Raw genomic sequence first — 17,716 nt, forward strand, 5'->3', positions numbered from 1 at the left:
GCTGCTTCGCAAGTCCGGCGTCTGCCGGGGGAGGGCTGGGTGGGCGGAGTCTCCAGTGCATATCAAGAAAAAAAACACTAAAATATTGAAATGTTGCTTTGGGACAGGAATGGCAATGGCATGGAGCCCAACAATTTGAAGCTTGGTAACACAAATATGAAGCTGTGTGTTGAAGTTGCATTTACGGCCACTTTCAAAGTCAAAAACAAGGACTTTTTAGCTTTTTTTGGGATGAACCTGCTGGGACCCCGAGCAAAAATTAGCTATTGGCTAAAGTTTTGGTAAAATGTGGAAATTACCTTTGGGCCAGTTTCGGTTTATTGTGCTTTACTGGTGCAATACCAAACACATTTGTAATGTATTGAATATGCATAAAGTAATTGCCATGCAGACACCTTTGGCCCAAGGCCCTGTAGGTAACCCAGCCTTGCTTGTCAAAGAAAATGCATTCAGTGGGTGCAAAACTGGTAATGTCAGGTGGTGGTTCCCAACCAAGCTAAATAGGGATGGTTGTGAGAGGATTACCAACATAGGAAAGCAAAAAACCATAGCCAAAGAATTACTGGATAATTTTACCTCTTCAGGTTTCTAAAATAACATCATAGACTTATAGCAAAGAACGGAAGTGGCCTATGGTATTAATAGCTGTCTCGTCTCTCCCCCCCTCCCTTCTGAAGGAATATTGGGGGCTGTGCTCGGAGACAAGTCTGTGTAACGCTTGGACAGAATGGTCTGGAGCATCATATTACCACCAAACTCAATAAATGGTGATTGTCATGGCAAGTATCCTGACTGACACTTCGTTATGGAATCCATCGAAGAGGACGATGATATTGTTTCATAGTCTCAGTCACACTGGAGCATTTTAAATGGAAAACCGTTGATCTTGAAGAAGGCGAAGAGAGTTTGTGTGTGTAAGATAGAAATTACTTGTATGTGTGATATTTATTATTATATTTTTTGGGGGGAAATTGTGATGCAGTTTGCGCCGAAGCACTGACTCCTCCAGCAGCTACAGTATTTTCCCACCTTAGACACTCCCCTAACCGGTTCTCTGCTGGAGATGAGCAGCAGCTTTTACAACACATGCTGCTTCTGTTTGGCTGTCAAAAACAAGAAGGGTGGAGGTTGCTCAAACACCCCAGAGACAAACGGGTAGACATGCTCATCAGTAAGGGCCGGGGAAAGGAATGACAAAGCTCGGCATGTGCCACACCTTAAACCATGACATTTCCAAGAGGGAACTTAAGCTGTCAAATACAATGAATGTGTTTTACATTTCACGGTTATTCCGCCACATTAGCCCTAACCGCAGTATATTTCTTCTTCTTTTCATGAACATGAAGGCCAGTGCTTGCTCAGCAAATGGCCTGGATAGTTTCAGTCGCCACTCTGAAGCCGCCGTTTTCAGAGGATCAGGATTGGACTCGCAGTGACTTTAGGGTGCCAAGCAAAGCTCAACAGGAACAGAAAAATACATATTTATACGAATTTAAGGGGCCACAAGGTAAAAAAGGTTGAGAACGAGAACTACATTTTAGGGAGCCAGCAGAAGTCCAGCAATCCATGGCAAAATATTTACCAAAAACAATAAATGAATCACATATAGCATGTTAATTTCACTTTGAAATATTTGATAAACTTTTTTAATTTACTAACAGGTTACAAATTAGGACACCGATTGTTCCAAAACATTTAGTGCTGAATCTGAAAAGCTTTGTGGTTCACCCACCGACTCTCAACACACAATTATCTTTATGTGGCAAGGCTAACATTCAACGTGACGTATCATTAATCCCCGATACCTTTGGTTTGCCTTCTTCTGATGATCAAAAGACTGAAAATCTGCCAATTGAAAAGTTATTATACAACAGTCTGGTTGTCCCGTGCATCCTCAGTTCACGTGGATACATGCAGAGAGGTTCAGATCTGAGCAATAAATGTAAACTGTTGGAAGCAAAAATGATTTTCTCACAAGCACGAAAAGCTGTCATCATGAATATGCATAGTCACAGGTTAATTAAATAAATGCATCGTCATGTTTAATTGACCAAACCGGCTGCAATAGTCACAAGAAGACGGTTTCAACACTCAATCTCAACGCAGACAGCCAACTTTAAATGCATATAATCAAGACAGTGCCGTTTATAGAGTACATTCAAGATCACGTTATGTTACACAGTTGTCTTCATTAAGTTCATGCACATTAACCAAATAACTGGCAATGCTGACACAGAGTTGGCTGTTAAGTGTTCAGTTAGGGGGGTTGCCCGTCAAGTCATTTAATGGACCAAAACGATTTCCCTGGCTTACCGCAGAGTCTAATAGGTCTTATGCAGTATTGTTGTTCCCCTTGATCTCATTCAATCTATGAACCATTAATGGTGAATTCCATCTCCAGAGTGAATATTCACAGCTCATTCTTTTGCTGACCCCTCTCCAGTGACGAACTAAGATCCCAGGCTTCAAAATAAACCTCTCGACTGTGTTCGTTCATTCATTCCGTCTTTACAATGTCCACCTCGGATGCTGCGCTCGCTCCTCCCCGAGCCCCCAGTGATGCAAGCCTCTTATGAGTGAACCTCTAGCCGTTAAGTCTCTGTGTAACCACCTCCCTGTACATGATAGAGATGTACACAAAGAGGAGCAGGATCACAAAGAAATCGTCCATGAATCCCAGCAGACCGAAAAGAGCCTCGGGGAGGATGTCGAGCGGCGAGGCCAGGTAGGTGATTGCTCCCACGAGGCAGAGAAGAATCCGAATCCTGAACATCCAGAAGAGGCCACCCACAGAGAACATCTCCCTGAAGGCATGACGAAGCAGGGTGGGCACATCTCGCAGCCTGTCCATATACTGAGACAACAGAGGAGACAAAATATGTTATGAGAAGGTCATATGCGTACTAGTATCTCATACGGGTATTGTCGCTGTGCTATACTCACAGATCTCGGCTGGCCTGAGAACCTGCGGTTGTAATCGATGATGTCCGTTAGTATCAGCTGAGGCTCTGCCGCCCCATCCTGGACCCTCTCAGGAGTGGTGTGCTCATGAAACAGTGGGAACAGCAACGTCACCTGGGGCAAAGGGGGAGGAACACTTAGCACATGGCAATACTGATGCCAATCTGTGTGTCACCTACATGAATACAAATATTTGACTGAGTTGAGAGCAACACTGTGTACCCGTGATTTTGACAATAACTAACAGAAAACAATTAGATTGAAAATTAAATATTTAAACCGGAGACAAACGCGAGTACAAGTCTTAAGAGATTAGAATTTAGCATTCATCTCTATGGGTACATTTGGAAGATAGCAATGTTAACAGCTACCTGCAAGTCTGGTATCTAGAAATTGTAATTTGATCGCTCAGGTTAAATCATTCTACATCCAACATGTATTACGTCTCACCATTTGTCTGCAGATGGGGCAGTTAATAGCACCCAGCCATGTGCCATACCTCCAGTAGGCTACAATGCAGGATCCTATGCAGGAAAAAAAGACATGGCTTTACAACATGAATAGCATAAACACAAATAATGTAACTAAAACTATTCTTTTTAACTTCTGCAACTGGATTCTATAGTCATTGGTACTTCTGCGTATTATCTAAAGATATGTCAGCATGTGCTAACAGAATACAGCTAAGTAAACAAGTAGTACAAATGACAGATTTGCTTCATTTTTTTCTCTCTAATGTAAAGTTTTGCTCAGTTTACATTACTAGAAACTGTCCTACCACAGAAAAGATGTCCACAGTTGGTTTCCACAGGCAGAACAGCCTGCTGTAAACACACAGGACAAGACATGTCTGTGTAGTACTGCTGCCTGGCCTCCGCCTGAGGATTTTCATCCTGACAAAGAAAAATGCATAAAAATCAAAAACACGTATGAAAGTTGAATATGTGAGTCATCGTGGAGCACACAATTTTGAAATGTATCTCCTGATTGAAAAAAAATACATTAAACAAATGTATGAAAAATAAAAACCGGTCATCAATCAGGCGAGTACAAATGTCTTTGAAATTTGTAGAACGTGTTCATGGTTAAATAAGAAGTGTATCTCATACATTTTAATGTCTGTCTGCTTTGTTAACCATATATTGGCGGAGAGGCTAGTGTTGCGTCTGCCTGCGTACCTGCTCGGTTTGGAGCTGTTGTCGGACGGCTCGAACGTGCTCCTGATTCTCAGGATGAATGTTCTGCGAATCTTGTCTGCGAGAAGGTGGAAAAGGCAGACATTATAGACACATAACAGCACATGAAGCTATGCACACTGACGGGACAAGTTTCACTTGAATTATTTGGAAAGGTGACACACCTGGCAAAGAAAAGGCTAAACTAAAGCTTGCCGTACAGGCCACTTTCATTTGAACTACTTGAATTTACCTGCAGAGCAAAGTGAGGAGGCCTGCAAGGAAGGTGATGCTTAGCACCACAACAAATAAGACCTGGTTGCTAATGCCTTCAATGAGAGTATCCTCATCTTGGATCAGGTAGTCCAAGTCCTCACATTGACTGTCCTCCATCACCCACACTCATAGCCACACTACACACTACAAAACAAAGAGAGGCACAACAACAAAAAGAGGTTAGCATTTCTCTGGACAGTCTTCTGTTTCTGATCCTTATCTATCTAAGAGTAAAAGAAAACATTGTGCATTAATAATACAACGTTATTGAAGTATCACGATGTCTAATGTTAAGTAGTAGTAGTAACTTTGTTTATCTAGGGAAGCTGTTGTTCACTTTCCTGAGATTATCAGATAGCACTGTCTGCCTTAAGCTTAGAATTAAGTCACTGTAGTCGCACTGCTAGCTAAGTTTAGCGTTAGCGTAGAGTAGCCATGATTTGCTCGTAACACGTTGAAATAAATAAATATTGCTAACGCTGATAGCCAACGTTTGAAAGCACACCCACAGCTGGACAGTAGCGTCAGATAGTTATTGTTACACACCAATGAAAGACAAATGGCTGGTCTTCTAAATCCGAGCTCAACCTGTCAAGTGTCGCTCGTAGTTAAATCATAATCATAGCTTAACGCTACTCTGCTGCCTGGTTAAACCGATGCTTAACTTGGGTCTAAACACTGCGGTTAGCAGCTAAAGAGTCAAAGTACAGAACTCAAGAGCACAATCGAGCAAATATAGTCTACGTGACCTGCGAGGGTGCAATATATGAGTGCAACACGGAGTGTGACGAGGACCTACCAATGAGTCCTGTTATGCCAACTCCATTCAGCCTCGAGACATTGTCTTTTAGCTAGCTAGTAGCAGCACCGTTGCCGTGACTGCGGTGTATAAGAAGACGGTTTGGTAACGAGTTTAGTTTTGCAGCAGTTTCGGTTTGTATATAAGAAGCAAGTTTGCAGCAGTCCTGCACGCTGGTGTCAGTTTGTTGCTTCCTCCTCCTCTTCGCCCTGTTCTTCTTCTGCTGTTCTGTTTCTGCTCTTATCAACGCCTCTAGTCGTACTGTCTAGAGCCAGTAGGTGGCAGTAGTGAGTCTCACGACCGGCGTGAATGTCCCTGAAGAAGAAGAAGTACTTCGGCATCAGTACACAACATAGCTAGCCATAGTTAGCGAAAAAAAGCTATTTAACTTGACCACAACACATTCTCATTGAGGCAAAATGCCTCGTTACGCGCAGCTAGTGATGGGCCCGGCGGGGAGCGGTAAGGTAAGCCATCAGTCCTTTGGTCACACGTGCTGAAATGCCTTGTTATGCTACGCGGCTAAAGCGATGTGCTAAGGCATGAGGCTGTGTTATCACCACATCCACATAGATGACGTTGAAGTCGTGTCTGCCTTTTAATTTTTTCATTGTTGGAGTTTTATTTTTCATTTCAGAGTACCTACTGCTCCACCATGGTCCAGCATTTGGGGTCCCTTAACCGCTCAGCTCATGTGGTCAATCTGGACCCAGCAGCTGAGCACTTTGACTACCCTGTCATGGCAGGTGAATACAGCATGTTGTATAACATTATTACATTACAAAGAGAACATCTTAGCCGTATGTAACCCAGAACAAAGGGGTTACACAATAAAGACACAATTGTAAGAAGAGATTCAAGAGTTGTGTTGATTTATTACATGCCTATATTGGGTTTAGATAGTGTTTTAGGGCTAACCAAGCTTTACAGTGAAAACATTGAGATGTGGCTTAATAATGGTCAATTTTAACAAGACAAAAGAAGTACAAAACAATACCACAGCTCAATGTTACGACATATGTGTTGTGATTCACATGCTAATATTTGTTACTTGCTATTATATTTAGTACACTTACAGCAGGTGCTCTTTCGTTCGACACGACAATCTCACTGTTTCTGTGTCCGCAGACATCCGAGAGCTCATCCAGGTGGATGACGTCATGGAGGACCCGTCTCTCAGATTTGGCCCGAACGGAGGCCTGGTCTTCTGCATGGAGTACTTCGCCAACAACTTTGACTGGCTAGACGAGAGCCTGGGTCATGTAGAGGATGACTACATACTGTTCGACTGCCCAGGTAAACCTCTTGGCAAGACGCCCGCTGAAGCCAGAGCAAGGCGGATTCACCCACTTTGCTTGTGCCGGCCCAGTATGTTAAGAGTTGAAAGGAAATGGTGGTGAGATGGGATGACATGTGTTCTGTTAACGGACATTGTAATAACTACAGTAACAATAAAAAAAGGGAACGGGATATACTAAAATGAGATTTGTCATGGTTTCCTTTACAGCATGTGATTATGAATTACTGTCAGCACTGTATAGATACAGTATTGCAGCTATTTTTACAGCTCTAGCACAGTTTTGACATGTGGCTTCTTTCGCAGGTCAGATTGAACTTTACACACACCTCCCTGTAATGAAGCAGCTGGTGGAGCAGCTCCAGCAGCGGGAGTTTCGGGTGTGTGGGGTCTTTCTGGTAGACTCCCAGTTCATGGTGGAGTCTTTTAAGGTAACAGACAATCTCTTTGAGTGGCTTCATCTGTTCATTTGGTTCCTGTTTGTGCCTGAACACACCTTATGTCTGCACTGGGGTGCACTTAATGTGGTAATGAAAGCAAACATGGAGTCTCACAGCTTCCCTCCTCTCCACATACAGTTCATCTCAGGAGTCATGGCTGCCCTGAGTGCCATGGTGTTATTAGAGATCCCTCAAATCAACATCATGACGAAAATGGACCTGCTTAGTCCCAAAGCCAAGAAGGAGATTGAGAAGTAAGTGCTATCGGAGTACAAAACAACACTGCTATGCTGTGTCTTCAGTTCACGTGAAACTTCACTAATCATCACCCTTAATGTTGGAACTAAGGCACAAATATATTAAGGGTTGCTGTGACTTCAATGTTACTTTTACAGAATTGTCCGAACCTAATTTTTTCAAAACCTAAAGCTAGTAAAAAAATAAAGGTTTACAAGTTTTTCACGTGGAAGCAGCATTCATTGTGTTTTGCTTTGTTCTTCCACTAGATACCTGGACCCAGACATGTACTCAATGATGGAAGACAACTCGGATAACATCAGAAGCAAAAAGTTCAAGAATCTGACTAAAGCCATCTGTGGTCTGGTAGGTGAAGGCCTTCATTTGATACTGCATTTAATTTTGGATCAGATTTTTAAAGTGTGTGTGTGTGTGTGTGTGTGTGTGTGTGTGTGTGTGTGTGTGTGTGTGTGTGTGTGTGTGTGTGTGTGTGTGTGTGTGTGTGTGTGTGTGTGTGTGTGTGTGTGTGTGTCCAGGTTGATGACTACAGTATGGTGAGATTCCTGCCTTTTGACCGCACAGATGAGGAAGGTATGAACATAGTACTGCAAAATATTGACTTCTCAATACAGTATGGAGAGGACCTGGAATTTAAGGAGCCAAAGGTGAAGAAACAAAAAAAACACAATGAAATATAATTAAAAAATGTGGTGTAATTACAATGCATGTAGCCATTATTGTAATATGATTTACTATTCATTTGTTGTTATTCCCATCCTTACCTTTTCTACAGGAGGTTGATGAAGATCCTGATAACCTAAATTACGATGAGGCTTTTCAAGACGGCTAAGGAGTAGAGTGACTCAAGGAATTCTGCAAAAAACAGACTTGAGCTGGAAAAAAAAATCAGGATAGACTTTATCAACTCCAGATGGAGAATAGCATGGAACTGCAAGGACGACAAAAAATGGACATGTGGAGAAAAGACTGACAGAAGATCATGAATACCTTGTATCGTTTATGCTCATACGTTTTTGTCCTTTTTGAAGATATTTGGGATTTTAACCCATACATGTTTCATTATTTCTGGGTCATGTTTAATTTTTAAGAGTCGATGGTAAATACCTTTATTAATGCTATATTTTTTTAAATAAAATATTACATAAAACTTGACTTCCTGTGTGAAAATAAACTGGTGTTCTAGTGCCGCCTTGTGGATGGTACGCTACATTACACGTGGCCACTTCCTGTAAAGCTGAAGGGTGGGACAGGCGGAAGCTGGGTCCTGCCGTGCTAGTATTTTTCTCTCGCAGTGCAGTTGGACTGATATTTATCACTCAACATGCCGGTGAGTACATTCTACACGATTATTGACAAGCTGAAGCTTCCAATGTGCGGCGTCGAGCAAACATAAATGCATATAAACTCCACTGGTTGACACAAGGGCCTCCGAGGGAACGTTAGCTGTGATGACGAGTCTCGTGAGCTAGCTGTGTTAGCATTTGCTCGCGATGAAGTGATGTTTTTTTTACATGTCAGAAATCTTAAATTCCCCGTTGTGACTTTTCTGCAAAATCGTTGTTTAGTGTCTATAAAACACACTGGTATTGTGATAGCATCGTCGTCCGAGCGGATGGTGCTGTAGTTGAAATGTCACTCATGCTAACTGCCAGAAATGTAACGTTACCTGGTAAATATTACTAAAGCAACTTCTTCTTCTCTCTTTTTTTTTTTTTTAAAAGGCGTATCACTCAGGGCTGATGGTCCCCGACACCAGGCTGGTGGGGAACATGGCTTTGCTTCCTCTTAAAACCCAGTTCAAGGGACCTGCTAGAGGAGACGGTAAGGCTAATCAACACAAAGATTACAGAAACACACACGCTACGTTTAGTTTGAACGTTATTGGCGTTATTGAGTGTGTTACCTTGTTGTGAGACGATCAGCTTCACCTCCATATATGGCCTGAAGAGTTCAACTTCTTCATTCGTGTCTTCTGACGGTCCGTTTCCAGCTCGTCAGTGTCTGTGGTGGGCTCATGAATTGATGTTCACCATAGAGAAATTATAAGTGCCAAGTTATGCCATTTGTCAGGAAATTCTTTGTTTCTTAAAGTAGTTTGTCATCACAAATCCAAAATAGAGCTTAACCACGTAACAAAAAAGGAAATGTGCTGCCCGAAACAGGAAGAGACTGTCTGCATTGATAAACAGCTTGACAACACTTCATCATTATGAATTGATTTGAGAGCCTTTTTAGTCACTGAAACCCCTTTTTTCCATTTCAGGTATAGATTCTGACATCATTGACGAGGCCATCTACTACTTCAAGGCCAATGTTTTCTTTAAGAACTACGAAATCAAGGTAAGTCATGTACTGTCACTTGTATTTACCCCTCATTTAAGGTAAACAAATATGTCAAACGTTAACATTTGTGTACACAAAACTTCAGAACCGTGTTGCTTGCAGATATTCGACAGAGCTAAATCAAACCACAAAGTTTAAAATTGTTTTAGTACGGCTGTTCCTGTGTTCTCTCTTCCGTCTCTCTCGGCCTCGTACCAGCTGTGCATGTTGATTCTTCAACATGCCCCAACTTGCTTCTTCCCGTTCCCCTTCAGCAATGCATATTTGCTCTGGATTTAAACTGAGTTACCTTTTTACTGTTCTGACCTGGCTGGAGCTGTACTAATTTTAATAACATTCATGCTTTAGAAAAGATACTTATTTTGTTTGTGTGTGTGCTGTTGTTGTTTTCAGAATGAAGCAGACAGGACGCTGATCTATGTCACACTGTACATCTCTGAATGCCTGAAGAGGCTACAGAAGGTAAATTGCATATTTTGTGTTACTCAGGGTTCTCAACCAAAGGCTAAAGATCTACCAAAGGGATTTTAAGGGGTCATTAAAGTAGTATAATGTGTATTGTTTTCCTTACACACAGGGAGGAGGAATTAGCTGCTTGAATGCCTGTTGAAATGGGTGTTACTTCCTTCAGACAGGTGACCTATCTAACCCTTTGCATTGGTGTGTTTGGCTGTGGTTTACAGTGCAGCTCCAGGAGCCAGGGAGAGAAGGAGATGTACACTCTGGGCATCACTAACTTCCCCATTCCTGGAGAACCTGGCTTCCCTCTCAATGCTATGTATGTTAAACCTGCAAACAAGCAAGAGGACGGTAAGAAACCAGCACCATCAAGCAGCTCTTCTGTTGTTTCACTTCCCTGTTCTCCAGTACAGAGACCGCATCTTTGTACCCTTCTCATATTTAATTTAACACCCAGTCTGAAGTAATATAATAGCAATGTTGACCAGAGCCCCGTCATCTTTAAAGATCTGAGGTTTAAATGCTGTATCAACACAACTTCCATGCTGACTTTGCATTGAGCATCGTCACAACTATTTTACCCTTTACTCCTGAATATAAACACTGGCTTGTTTTTTCTGTTACGATATTAAAATATTAAAGGTGGGAGGTCAACAATTACATCCTACGGTCCTCTTTCCCAGTTTAGATGTAGCAGTAACAAATGAAATGCTTTGTTATCGTGACATTTCTCCGTAGTAGTAGTGTGATGATAATACTGTCTGCGCAACCTTTTCCAGAGACTATGAGGGCGTACCTCCAGCAGATCCGCCAGGAGACCGGCTTGAGGCTATGTGATCGCGTGTTCGATCCCCAGACAGACAAACCCAGCAAGGTGAGTCCAGTATTACAGTACAGCTTTAAATGCACATCGTTATACGAGGGGGGGGGATAATATAGGAAAGCTATAGCTGTTCCTCAAGGCTCAACAGCAGCCTGTGAGTACGTCCAGATGTGGTTGATGGAGCGTTTATCAATATATCTGTAGCCTGTTGTTTTGTGACTAATGGATTTCTCCAGGTACTTTGAGTGGAGAAGCTTCAGATACCTTTCTTAACATGTGTTTTTCTTCTTTCTTTCCAGTGGTGGGTGTGCTTTGTCAAAAGGCAGTTCATGAACAAAAGTCTGTCTGCTCCTGGACAGTGAGCGACTCAGGACTCCGTTTCTATTCTACACCTGCAAGATGGAAGGGTTTTTCTTTGAGGGGGGGGGGGGGGGTCTGCTTCTGTTACTAAAATGATTTTATAATCTTCGAGTTTAAGGATATCACTTGTTTGGATGTTGACCATATTGAGCTGGTGCTTAATTCAATAAAGCAATCATGGAGATTGGATAATGATGTGGTACTGTGTTCTCTTTATATTGCACCTCACATTTAAAACGGTGCCCATATTCAGAGTCGTGATTAACAGTAGCTCTGAATGAAGTGAAGTTATCTGAAAAGTTAGATTTTAGTGACCCTGTAGATAAATCTGTTCATTTAAGATGAAGACGTAGAAGAATTTCACCAATCACTCACATGTCCACAATAAGGTTTATCACTAGTTTTCACAATGTAAAGTTCATTAAGTTGGTGCCACTGCATACCTGTTGTTCAAGTGATGGCCATACTAAGCATACAAAGTGCGGTTATTACTGTTTAGCTCTATTAAGTCACTTGATCAGCAGATCATGTTGTTGGTATAAGCCTTTACTACAGTAGACATCCTGACTTAATAGAATGTTACTGACATTGAAGTGGCTAAACTTTGTTCAAGTGCCTCTAAAAAAATATAAATCTACAGTGAAATTGAGTGGACCCTGAAACTAGAGCAGCTGAATGGAATTCAGCCACTATTCATTTCATTATATACACCTGTGCATCTCAATGTCTTCTGTAAAAAGGTCAATGTTTAAGCACTACTGTACACCAACATACCACCTCTCCCTTAGGCAAGGTGAATGCATTTTCTCTACACATGCAGTGTTCAAAAGCGTATTGACAGTTTATCAAAACAAGGACAAACACCGTTTGTATTTACACGAGTAAAAAAAATAAAAAAAAGCAGCATGTTTGTTAAAATATATATATTTATTGGTGTATTCTCTTTGGATTCTAAACAGGCCTTCAGTTGCAGTCCTTGTTGAAGATGCGTTTCCTTTGCTGGCAGTCAACGTTAAGGCAGCGCTGGGTGATGAGTTTGCCCGTCAGGGAGAGAAGGACCACTTTCTCTGCAGAACACTTAGGGTGTGCAGGGATATGAGAGCCAGTGTGACCGCAAATACTGCAAAATTGCATATTTGATTAAAATAGCTGTGGACTGGATGGCTCAGTGTGGCAGGTTGAAAAAAGAAAAGAAAAAAAAAACTCCATAAACGGATGATATGCTATCTTAAAACAGCCTCACTCTAAATAAATAGGTCAATATAAATGTAAACTAAAGAACATGCATTTATCAAAAGGGGATTTCTCCTCAAATCTGACGAGTATGTACATTAGAGAGAGTCTCCGGCTGTATCATCAATCTTCCTCTGAGTGAATTGTGGATGCTTGACCAGAATGTGTCTGGTGCAATTGATGGTGGAAATGTTTTACTTTTGGCAGCCTCTGCCGTTCAGCATAATTAATAAATATCAACCCTCAAACGGCAAGAAAACAAATTAGTAGAGAAATATGGGTCTTGTTCTTGTTTGGGTGACTAGCCGAGGGCCCCGCGGTCATCTAGCCCACTTCACCAGTTGTCAAATCCCCTGTGCAGTTCCAATCTGAAACAGAAATGAACATCTAGGTTTGGTCGTCACTGTTGCGTTAATGTTGTGTAAACCTGCGGCACATAATAACGCAACTGTGTGCGATCGCAGTGCGATGAATGCCGACAGCTGGTGGTACTTACTGTGTTGATGGCTGCAGAAAGGCCCTAGTCGTAAGCCATCTCTTGACTCCTCCGCACACAGCGTGCCACCTTTTTCTTAAAAACTCCTTTAGGATCCTCCCGCCACTCTTTCTGCAGGATACAACACAAACTCATCAACAATTGACCGTGACTTCCCCTTGTCCTTTCTTTCTACCTAATTCTTGGCCACAACATTTTGCACAAAAAAGGTCCCAAAACAGCTGAACATCAAATATTTTTACTCGAGTTTGAACTGCTGCCTGTTTCTGTCTCAAGGCAGCCCCTCTGAATGAAGAGAGAACACCTTTTAAACCAACAAAGACTCCACTTGGCCTCGTCAGGCTGTGACTACTCGGGTTCAAATCAAGTCTGGAAAGTACAGTAAGCACAACTGCAAACTGACCCCAGCTCGAGAGCGCTCTTAGGGGAGACAGTGGGCACTTACAGCTGCGTCTACGTTGGCAGGAGAGTCTCCATTGGGGTCCGCCAACATGGAGATAACGCTGATCATGATGGTCTCAACTGTGTGGATGGGCAGCCAGCGCTCCTCGGGCTTCTCATAGCCGTACTTGTCCTCGCCAGGTTCGTGCAGGATGGAGATGCAGACGTCTCCATTTTTTGCCACTGGTAGAAAAACGGGAACACACACAGAGATTACAGACACGTCGGGCTGCACGATAATTCAAATTTGACCATTTGATCGTCTTTCAATGGACTCATGTCGTGATGAAATCAATACAGGAGATGCCGTGGTACACAATTCCGTCTTCTAAATTGATAACAAGCACATTTTTATGAAAACCTGAATCGATCAGGATCACAAGAATACCCCAGTGTAGTTAAATCAAAACTATTGTCTTCATCTGATTACTCTGGATTTATTTAGTTCTTAATTCAATTTGAAAATACCGATAACAGGATTGTAGATTTTGGCCATATTGCCCGGCCTTACTGACACGCTTGTACTAAAGCAGAAGATCAGGTTCCATGCTGCAGCTCTGCACTCGGCAAAAGTCAAACCCAACAGATTGAATTACAGTTACAGTAAGAGGCTCTTGTCGAGGCATCTTTACCATAAATAATATCGTAACACCATTACCACTAATACACTCACAGCAACTAGTAGCCTGTCTAAATATTAAAATACCAACACAGAGTATGCAGTCCATTCCCCTGAAATGAGGCCATTTACGCCTATATTTCTAGTTAGTTTTTACCATTTGGATGCCAGATTTCTGTGACGAACTTCATCTTGGGAGGCCTCAGAGGATAGTCACGGGGGAAGGTTAAGGCGACTTTGAAGAAACCTCCTTCACTACAGATCACAAAGAGGATGGTGTTAATATCATGAATAGAGATTATGAGGGGAAAGTAAGTCCACTGGTTAATGATTTCGCTCACAATAACGTGTCTTGAGGTCCAATGACCACCACTTCCCACTGATAGATGTCATCATCATCTATGAGACCCGCAGAAAAGCCTTCCACTGGGTTCTTGTTGAGCTCTGGAAATGTAAAGTCACAATTAGTCTGATGTAATGTTATCTTAAACAGGTTTGACATCAAGGTTTATCAACACGAGGAGTACGTTGATCAAATTAGCTGATATACTGAAAAGACACCTAGCAATGCTTAGCTGGTAGCCGAGTATCCAAGCACGCGCAGTAGTGCGTAGTGCGTGTGTGTGGTGATTTTGAAATCCCTTCCCTGGTTATTGAGCAACAACTAGCCTTAGTCAGATCCTCTCTAACAGCTGTCTGTAACGTTACACCTGCGTGCCACCAGCTGTATATGTACGTAAGAACACAAGCTAATCAAACAACACGTTCACTAACGAACTAATGGTGGGACTGTAACGTCATGTACAGTTGAAATACGGTCCGGTAGCGACAGTTAGCGAACTTACCTGCTAATTGTTTACGTAACAACAACGAGGACCGTTCCGTCATTTTATAGCTACAACGTTATATTTCCCGACTCCGTCACTTGTATCGATCAACGCCAACTAACTGTCAAACCGTCAACACGGTTGAATTCAACATTGGGGAGAGAATGTAGCTAACACCGTCCACGTTTTCTCTATTGCCTCTGTGGTCAAGACCAATAAATAACAGGAGCCACAAAAAATAAAAATGGTGATATAGCAATAGGGATTTTTTTCCCCTTTGTATAACCTGTCAGGCAGGCCTTTCTTCCAGGGTTTGTTCGGTCCTCTATGAGTTTCACTTATTCATTTTGACTTAATATTACACAAAGGGTCATGGATGATACACACAGCAGTTCATTTTGGCAAATGATTTAGAAGTTATTGCTCACACAGCGTACAATGTGTCGCCTCTCAGGTAAAACTCAGGGCATTATTATACGCTTGTGTTAAATGTTCTTCTTCGTGTGTTTTAGCAGCAGACAATGCTTCCATTGGTGCATTACTGCCTCTAACCGTTTGTAATGAATACTACATGTTCTCGTTTTGCACCCCTGTATAGAAGATGCAACACCAAGGGACCAGAAGTTAAAAATATTGTGAAATTATTCCGTTTTTCCCCACCTCAGTTATAACTCTGTCATGGTGAAGTGGGCTTTAACAGCCTTTGCATCCTCATGATGGGAAATGAACCTTACAGAAAATATGTTGAACAGTAAACTGAATAAATCAAATGAATGCAAAATCAATTTTTTTAGAAATGTATGGCTATGGCTGAGAGATCTGACTTCAACTCTACCAAACAACTTTGTTATGAATTGGAAAGCCAACTAAAACCCAGGTGTTATTGACCAACAGCAGTGCTTGAGCTCACACTGCTCTTGTGGCTAAATGGGAGCAAATCCCTGAGCTCAACTCTATGCAGCTTATAAAACAGTGTCTGAGTCTTAATGATCTTTATTGCCTACAGAAATGTGTCCCCTGCTGAAACACCAGCATGCCCTATACTCTCCTTCCCTCACTCCATCTGCCATCTCCGTATTTACTGCTTTCAGATCTCTCTAAGGCAGCTTCAAAGCCACATCATCTCACTCTATTCTTCACCTGCCACATCCACAACATCATAGCCTACTCGTGCTCCAATCTCGAAAAATACAAAAGCTCTAAATCGATGCAGACTTGTCCAAAGATCATCCCCTAGCAGTGCTGTCAGTGCATCTGCTGAAGAAAATACCTGTATACACAGTACAGTACATGTTGTGCTCACAGAGCTGCCCTTTTCTTCTTTATTTTTGGTTTCTCTCGGTGAACCTCAGGCTCATGTTGTACATCTTGACTCCTTACACCTGTTCTCATATGCCTTAATAGTACTTCAAATATATAACATGCAGGCTTATGGTCTTTGTGAATGGCATAGGAGTCACATATTGGTGTTTTATACTCTCACATCTGTCTTTTATAGCTTGTCCGGTCTCCTGCATGTTTCAACACATACTGGTGGAGAAATTAAACCGCACATAATCTTTCCGATCCAACCTGCTTCTCCAGCTTGTAAACATTCACTACCCTCTGCATGAGCTTAAACATAACAGTTGCCAGCTCATGTGACATCCTTTCCTGGTTTTAAAATGGTAAAAATTGCAATGTATCCCCTTGACATTGAACACTACATCATCCAGTCTCTCAAACATCCCATTGTTTAAGGTCGTTTTTACTTTAATGATCCAGCTTCATATTGACCCATTCTGTTTCTCCAGCAATGGTTTGGAGCTTTCCTAATTTATCAGGCATTTTACTCCTCCTCCTCCTCAGCCCTTAATATATCCCCACGAGTTCAGACTTTCCTGGAAATATGTTAGTTTTCTCCCCATCTTATAATACTTGTATTTTAATACCCATCTTTAACCAACAATGCTTTAACTACTCACGTTTTACAGCCACCAACAATGTAAGATATTAAATTATAGTTTTCCGGCCACCTTTCTTAACCTCTTACCACTATGTATTCTACTGGATATTCTCGCAGCTGTCTGGATGTTATTCATTTCACCATCTGCATTATCACAAGTTACCTTCCTCCATAACACGGTGCAACAACACTGTAAAAGAACCAGTTCATCCTCAGAAATATCAACAGATCTTTTAATTTCTGCAATGTAGATAACATACCCACACTGTGTCATCGTCTTGAACTCATTTGTATCCTCACTGACGTCATCACGTGCCTCTTCTTATGTCCCCTGACAAAGCCGTCTGCATTTCCTTCATATATATCTGTGTAACTCCTCTACTACGCCTCCGACTCCTCCGGGGAACTTCTCTGTTGCTTCAACCGGCATTGCAGTCACCTCAGGTCTTTTACTGACTGACGTTGTTTTTTGCCCACAGGCACTCATGATAAATGTGGAGAAAAGAGAGTGTTCTAATCAAATATGTATCAGGGGGAGTTTCTACTTGGGTCTTGAGGGTGGTATTTCCACGCACAGCAGGGTAGGGTGACAGATCCTGCTGTCACCCGACGTTTCTCAAAAAGCCTTCTTTGCATATGATCCTTGCCACGTCGCCCCCATCATCTTCCATCCCTGCAGACTACAGAAACTGTCAACATTTGAAAGAGGACAAACGTAGGTGTATACAATCTTCTATTTGGTAAACATGAGGCATACACAGTAGTTGACACTATCTATAAAATGTTAACAGAACCAAAGCTTTTACAAATTGTCAGATGGAGCGATAAGCAAAATGCTAATGAAAACACATTAAAAACACATATTTATCTTCGGGAGGGGAGGTTACAAACCTTTACCTTTGGCCATGAGCTTTGGGTAGTAACCGGAAGAATGAGATTGCGGATACAAGCAGGTTAAATTAGT

The 17,716-nt window shown here is 41.9% G+C and overlaps 4 protein-coding genes across 4 annotated transcripts; 2 read left to right on the forward strand and 2 right to left on the reverse strand.

Moving 5' to 3' along the window:
- Window positions 1-1,623: 1,623 nt before the first annotated feature.
- rnf170 (ring finger protein 170) lies at window positions 1,624-5,417 on the reverse strand. The gene is made up of 7 exons (XM_079179040.1): window positions 5,212-5,417; window positions 4,390-4,556; window positions 4,140-4,215; window positions 3,740-3,854; window positions 3,412-3,485; window positions 2,944-3,075; window positions 1,624-2,854 (listed from the first exon to the last, which is right to left on the reverse strand). Exons 2-7 carry the CDS (start codon window positions 4,527-4,529, stop codon window positions 2,585-2,587), a joined length of 807 nt encoding a protein of 268 aa, XP_079035166.1. The 5' UTR covers window positions 4,530-4,556; window positions 5,212-5,417; the 3' UTR covers window positions 1,624-2,584.
- Window positions 5,418-5,538: 121 nt separating this feature from the next.
- On the forward strand, window positions 5,539-8,358 carry gpn3 (GPN-loop GTPase 3). Its single transcript, XM_079179464.1, has 8 exons — window positions 5,539-5,678; window positions 5,849-5,957; window positions 6,340-6,507; window positions 6,815-6,939; window positions 7,087-7,202; window positions 7,455-7,551; window positions 7,722-7,850; window positions 7,979-8,358. Exons 1-8 carry the CDS (start codon window positions 5,631-5,633, stop codon window positions 8,033-8,035), a joined length of 849 nt encoding a protein of 282 aa, XP_079035590.1. The 5' UTR covers window positions 5,539-5,630; the 3' UTR covers window positions 8,036-8,358.
- A 66-nt stretch (window positions 8,359-8,424) lies between these two features.
- On the forward strand, window positions 8,425-11,383 carry arpc3 (actin related protein 2/3 complex, subunit 3). The gene is made up of 7 exons (XM_079179461.1): window positions 8,425-8,533; window positions 8,928-9,027; window positions 9,470-9,546; window positions 9,943-10,011; window positions 10,233-10,359; window positions 10,788-10,882; window positions 11,131-11,383. The coding sequence occupies exons 1-7, from the start codon at window positions 8,528-8,530 to the stop codon at window positions 11,191-11,193; spliced, it is 537 nt and encodes a 178-aa protein (XP_079035587.1). The 5' UTR covers window positions 8,425-8,527; the 3' UTR covers window positions 11,194-11,383.
- A 721-nt stretch (window positions 11,384-12,104) lies between these two features.
- On the reverse strand, window positions 12,105-15,014 carry ube2g1b (ubiquitin-conjugating enzyme E2G 1b). The gene is made up of 6 exons (XM_079178927.1): window positions 14,826-15,014; window positions 14,322-14,424; window positions 14,138-14,235; window positions 13,366-13,544; window positions 12,921-13,031; window positions 12,105-12,792 (listed from the first exon to the last, which is right to left on the reverse strand). The coding sequence occupies exons 1-5, from the start codon at window positions 14,866-14,868 to the stop codon at window positions 12,945-12,947; spliced, it is 510 nt and encodes a 169-aa protein (XP_079035053.1). The 5' UTR covers window positions 14,869-15,014; the 3' UTR covers window positions 12,105-12,792; window positions 12,921-12,944.
- Window positions 15,015-17,716: the final 2,702 nt, after the last annotated feature.

Source organism: Pholis gunnellus (genome assembly GCF_910591455.1).
Source record: "Pholis gunnellus genome assembly, chromosome: 18".
In the NCBI taxonomy this organism is placed as follows: domain Eukaryota; kingdom Metazoa; phylum Chordata; class Actinopteri; order Perciformes; family Pholidae; genus Pholis; species Pholis gunnellus.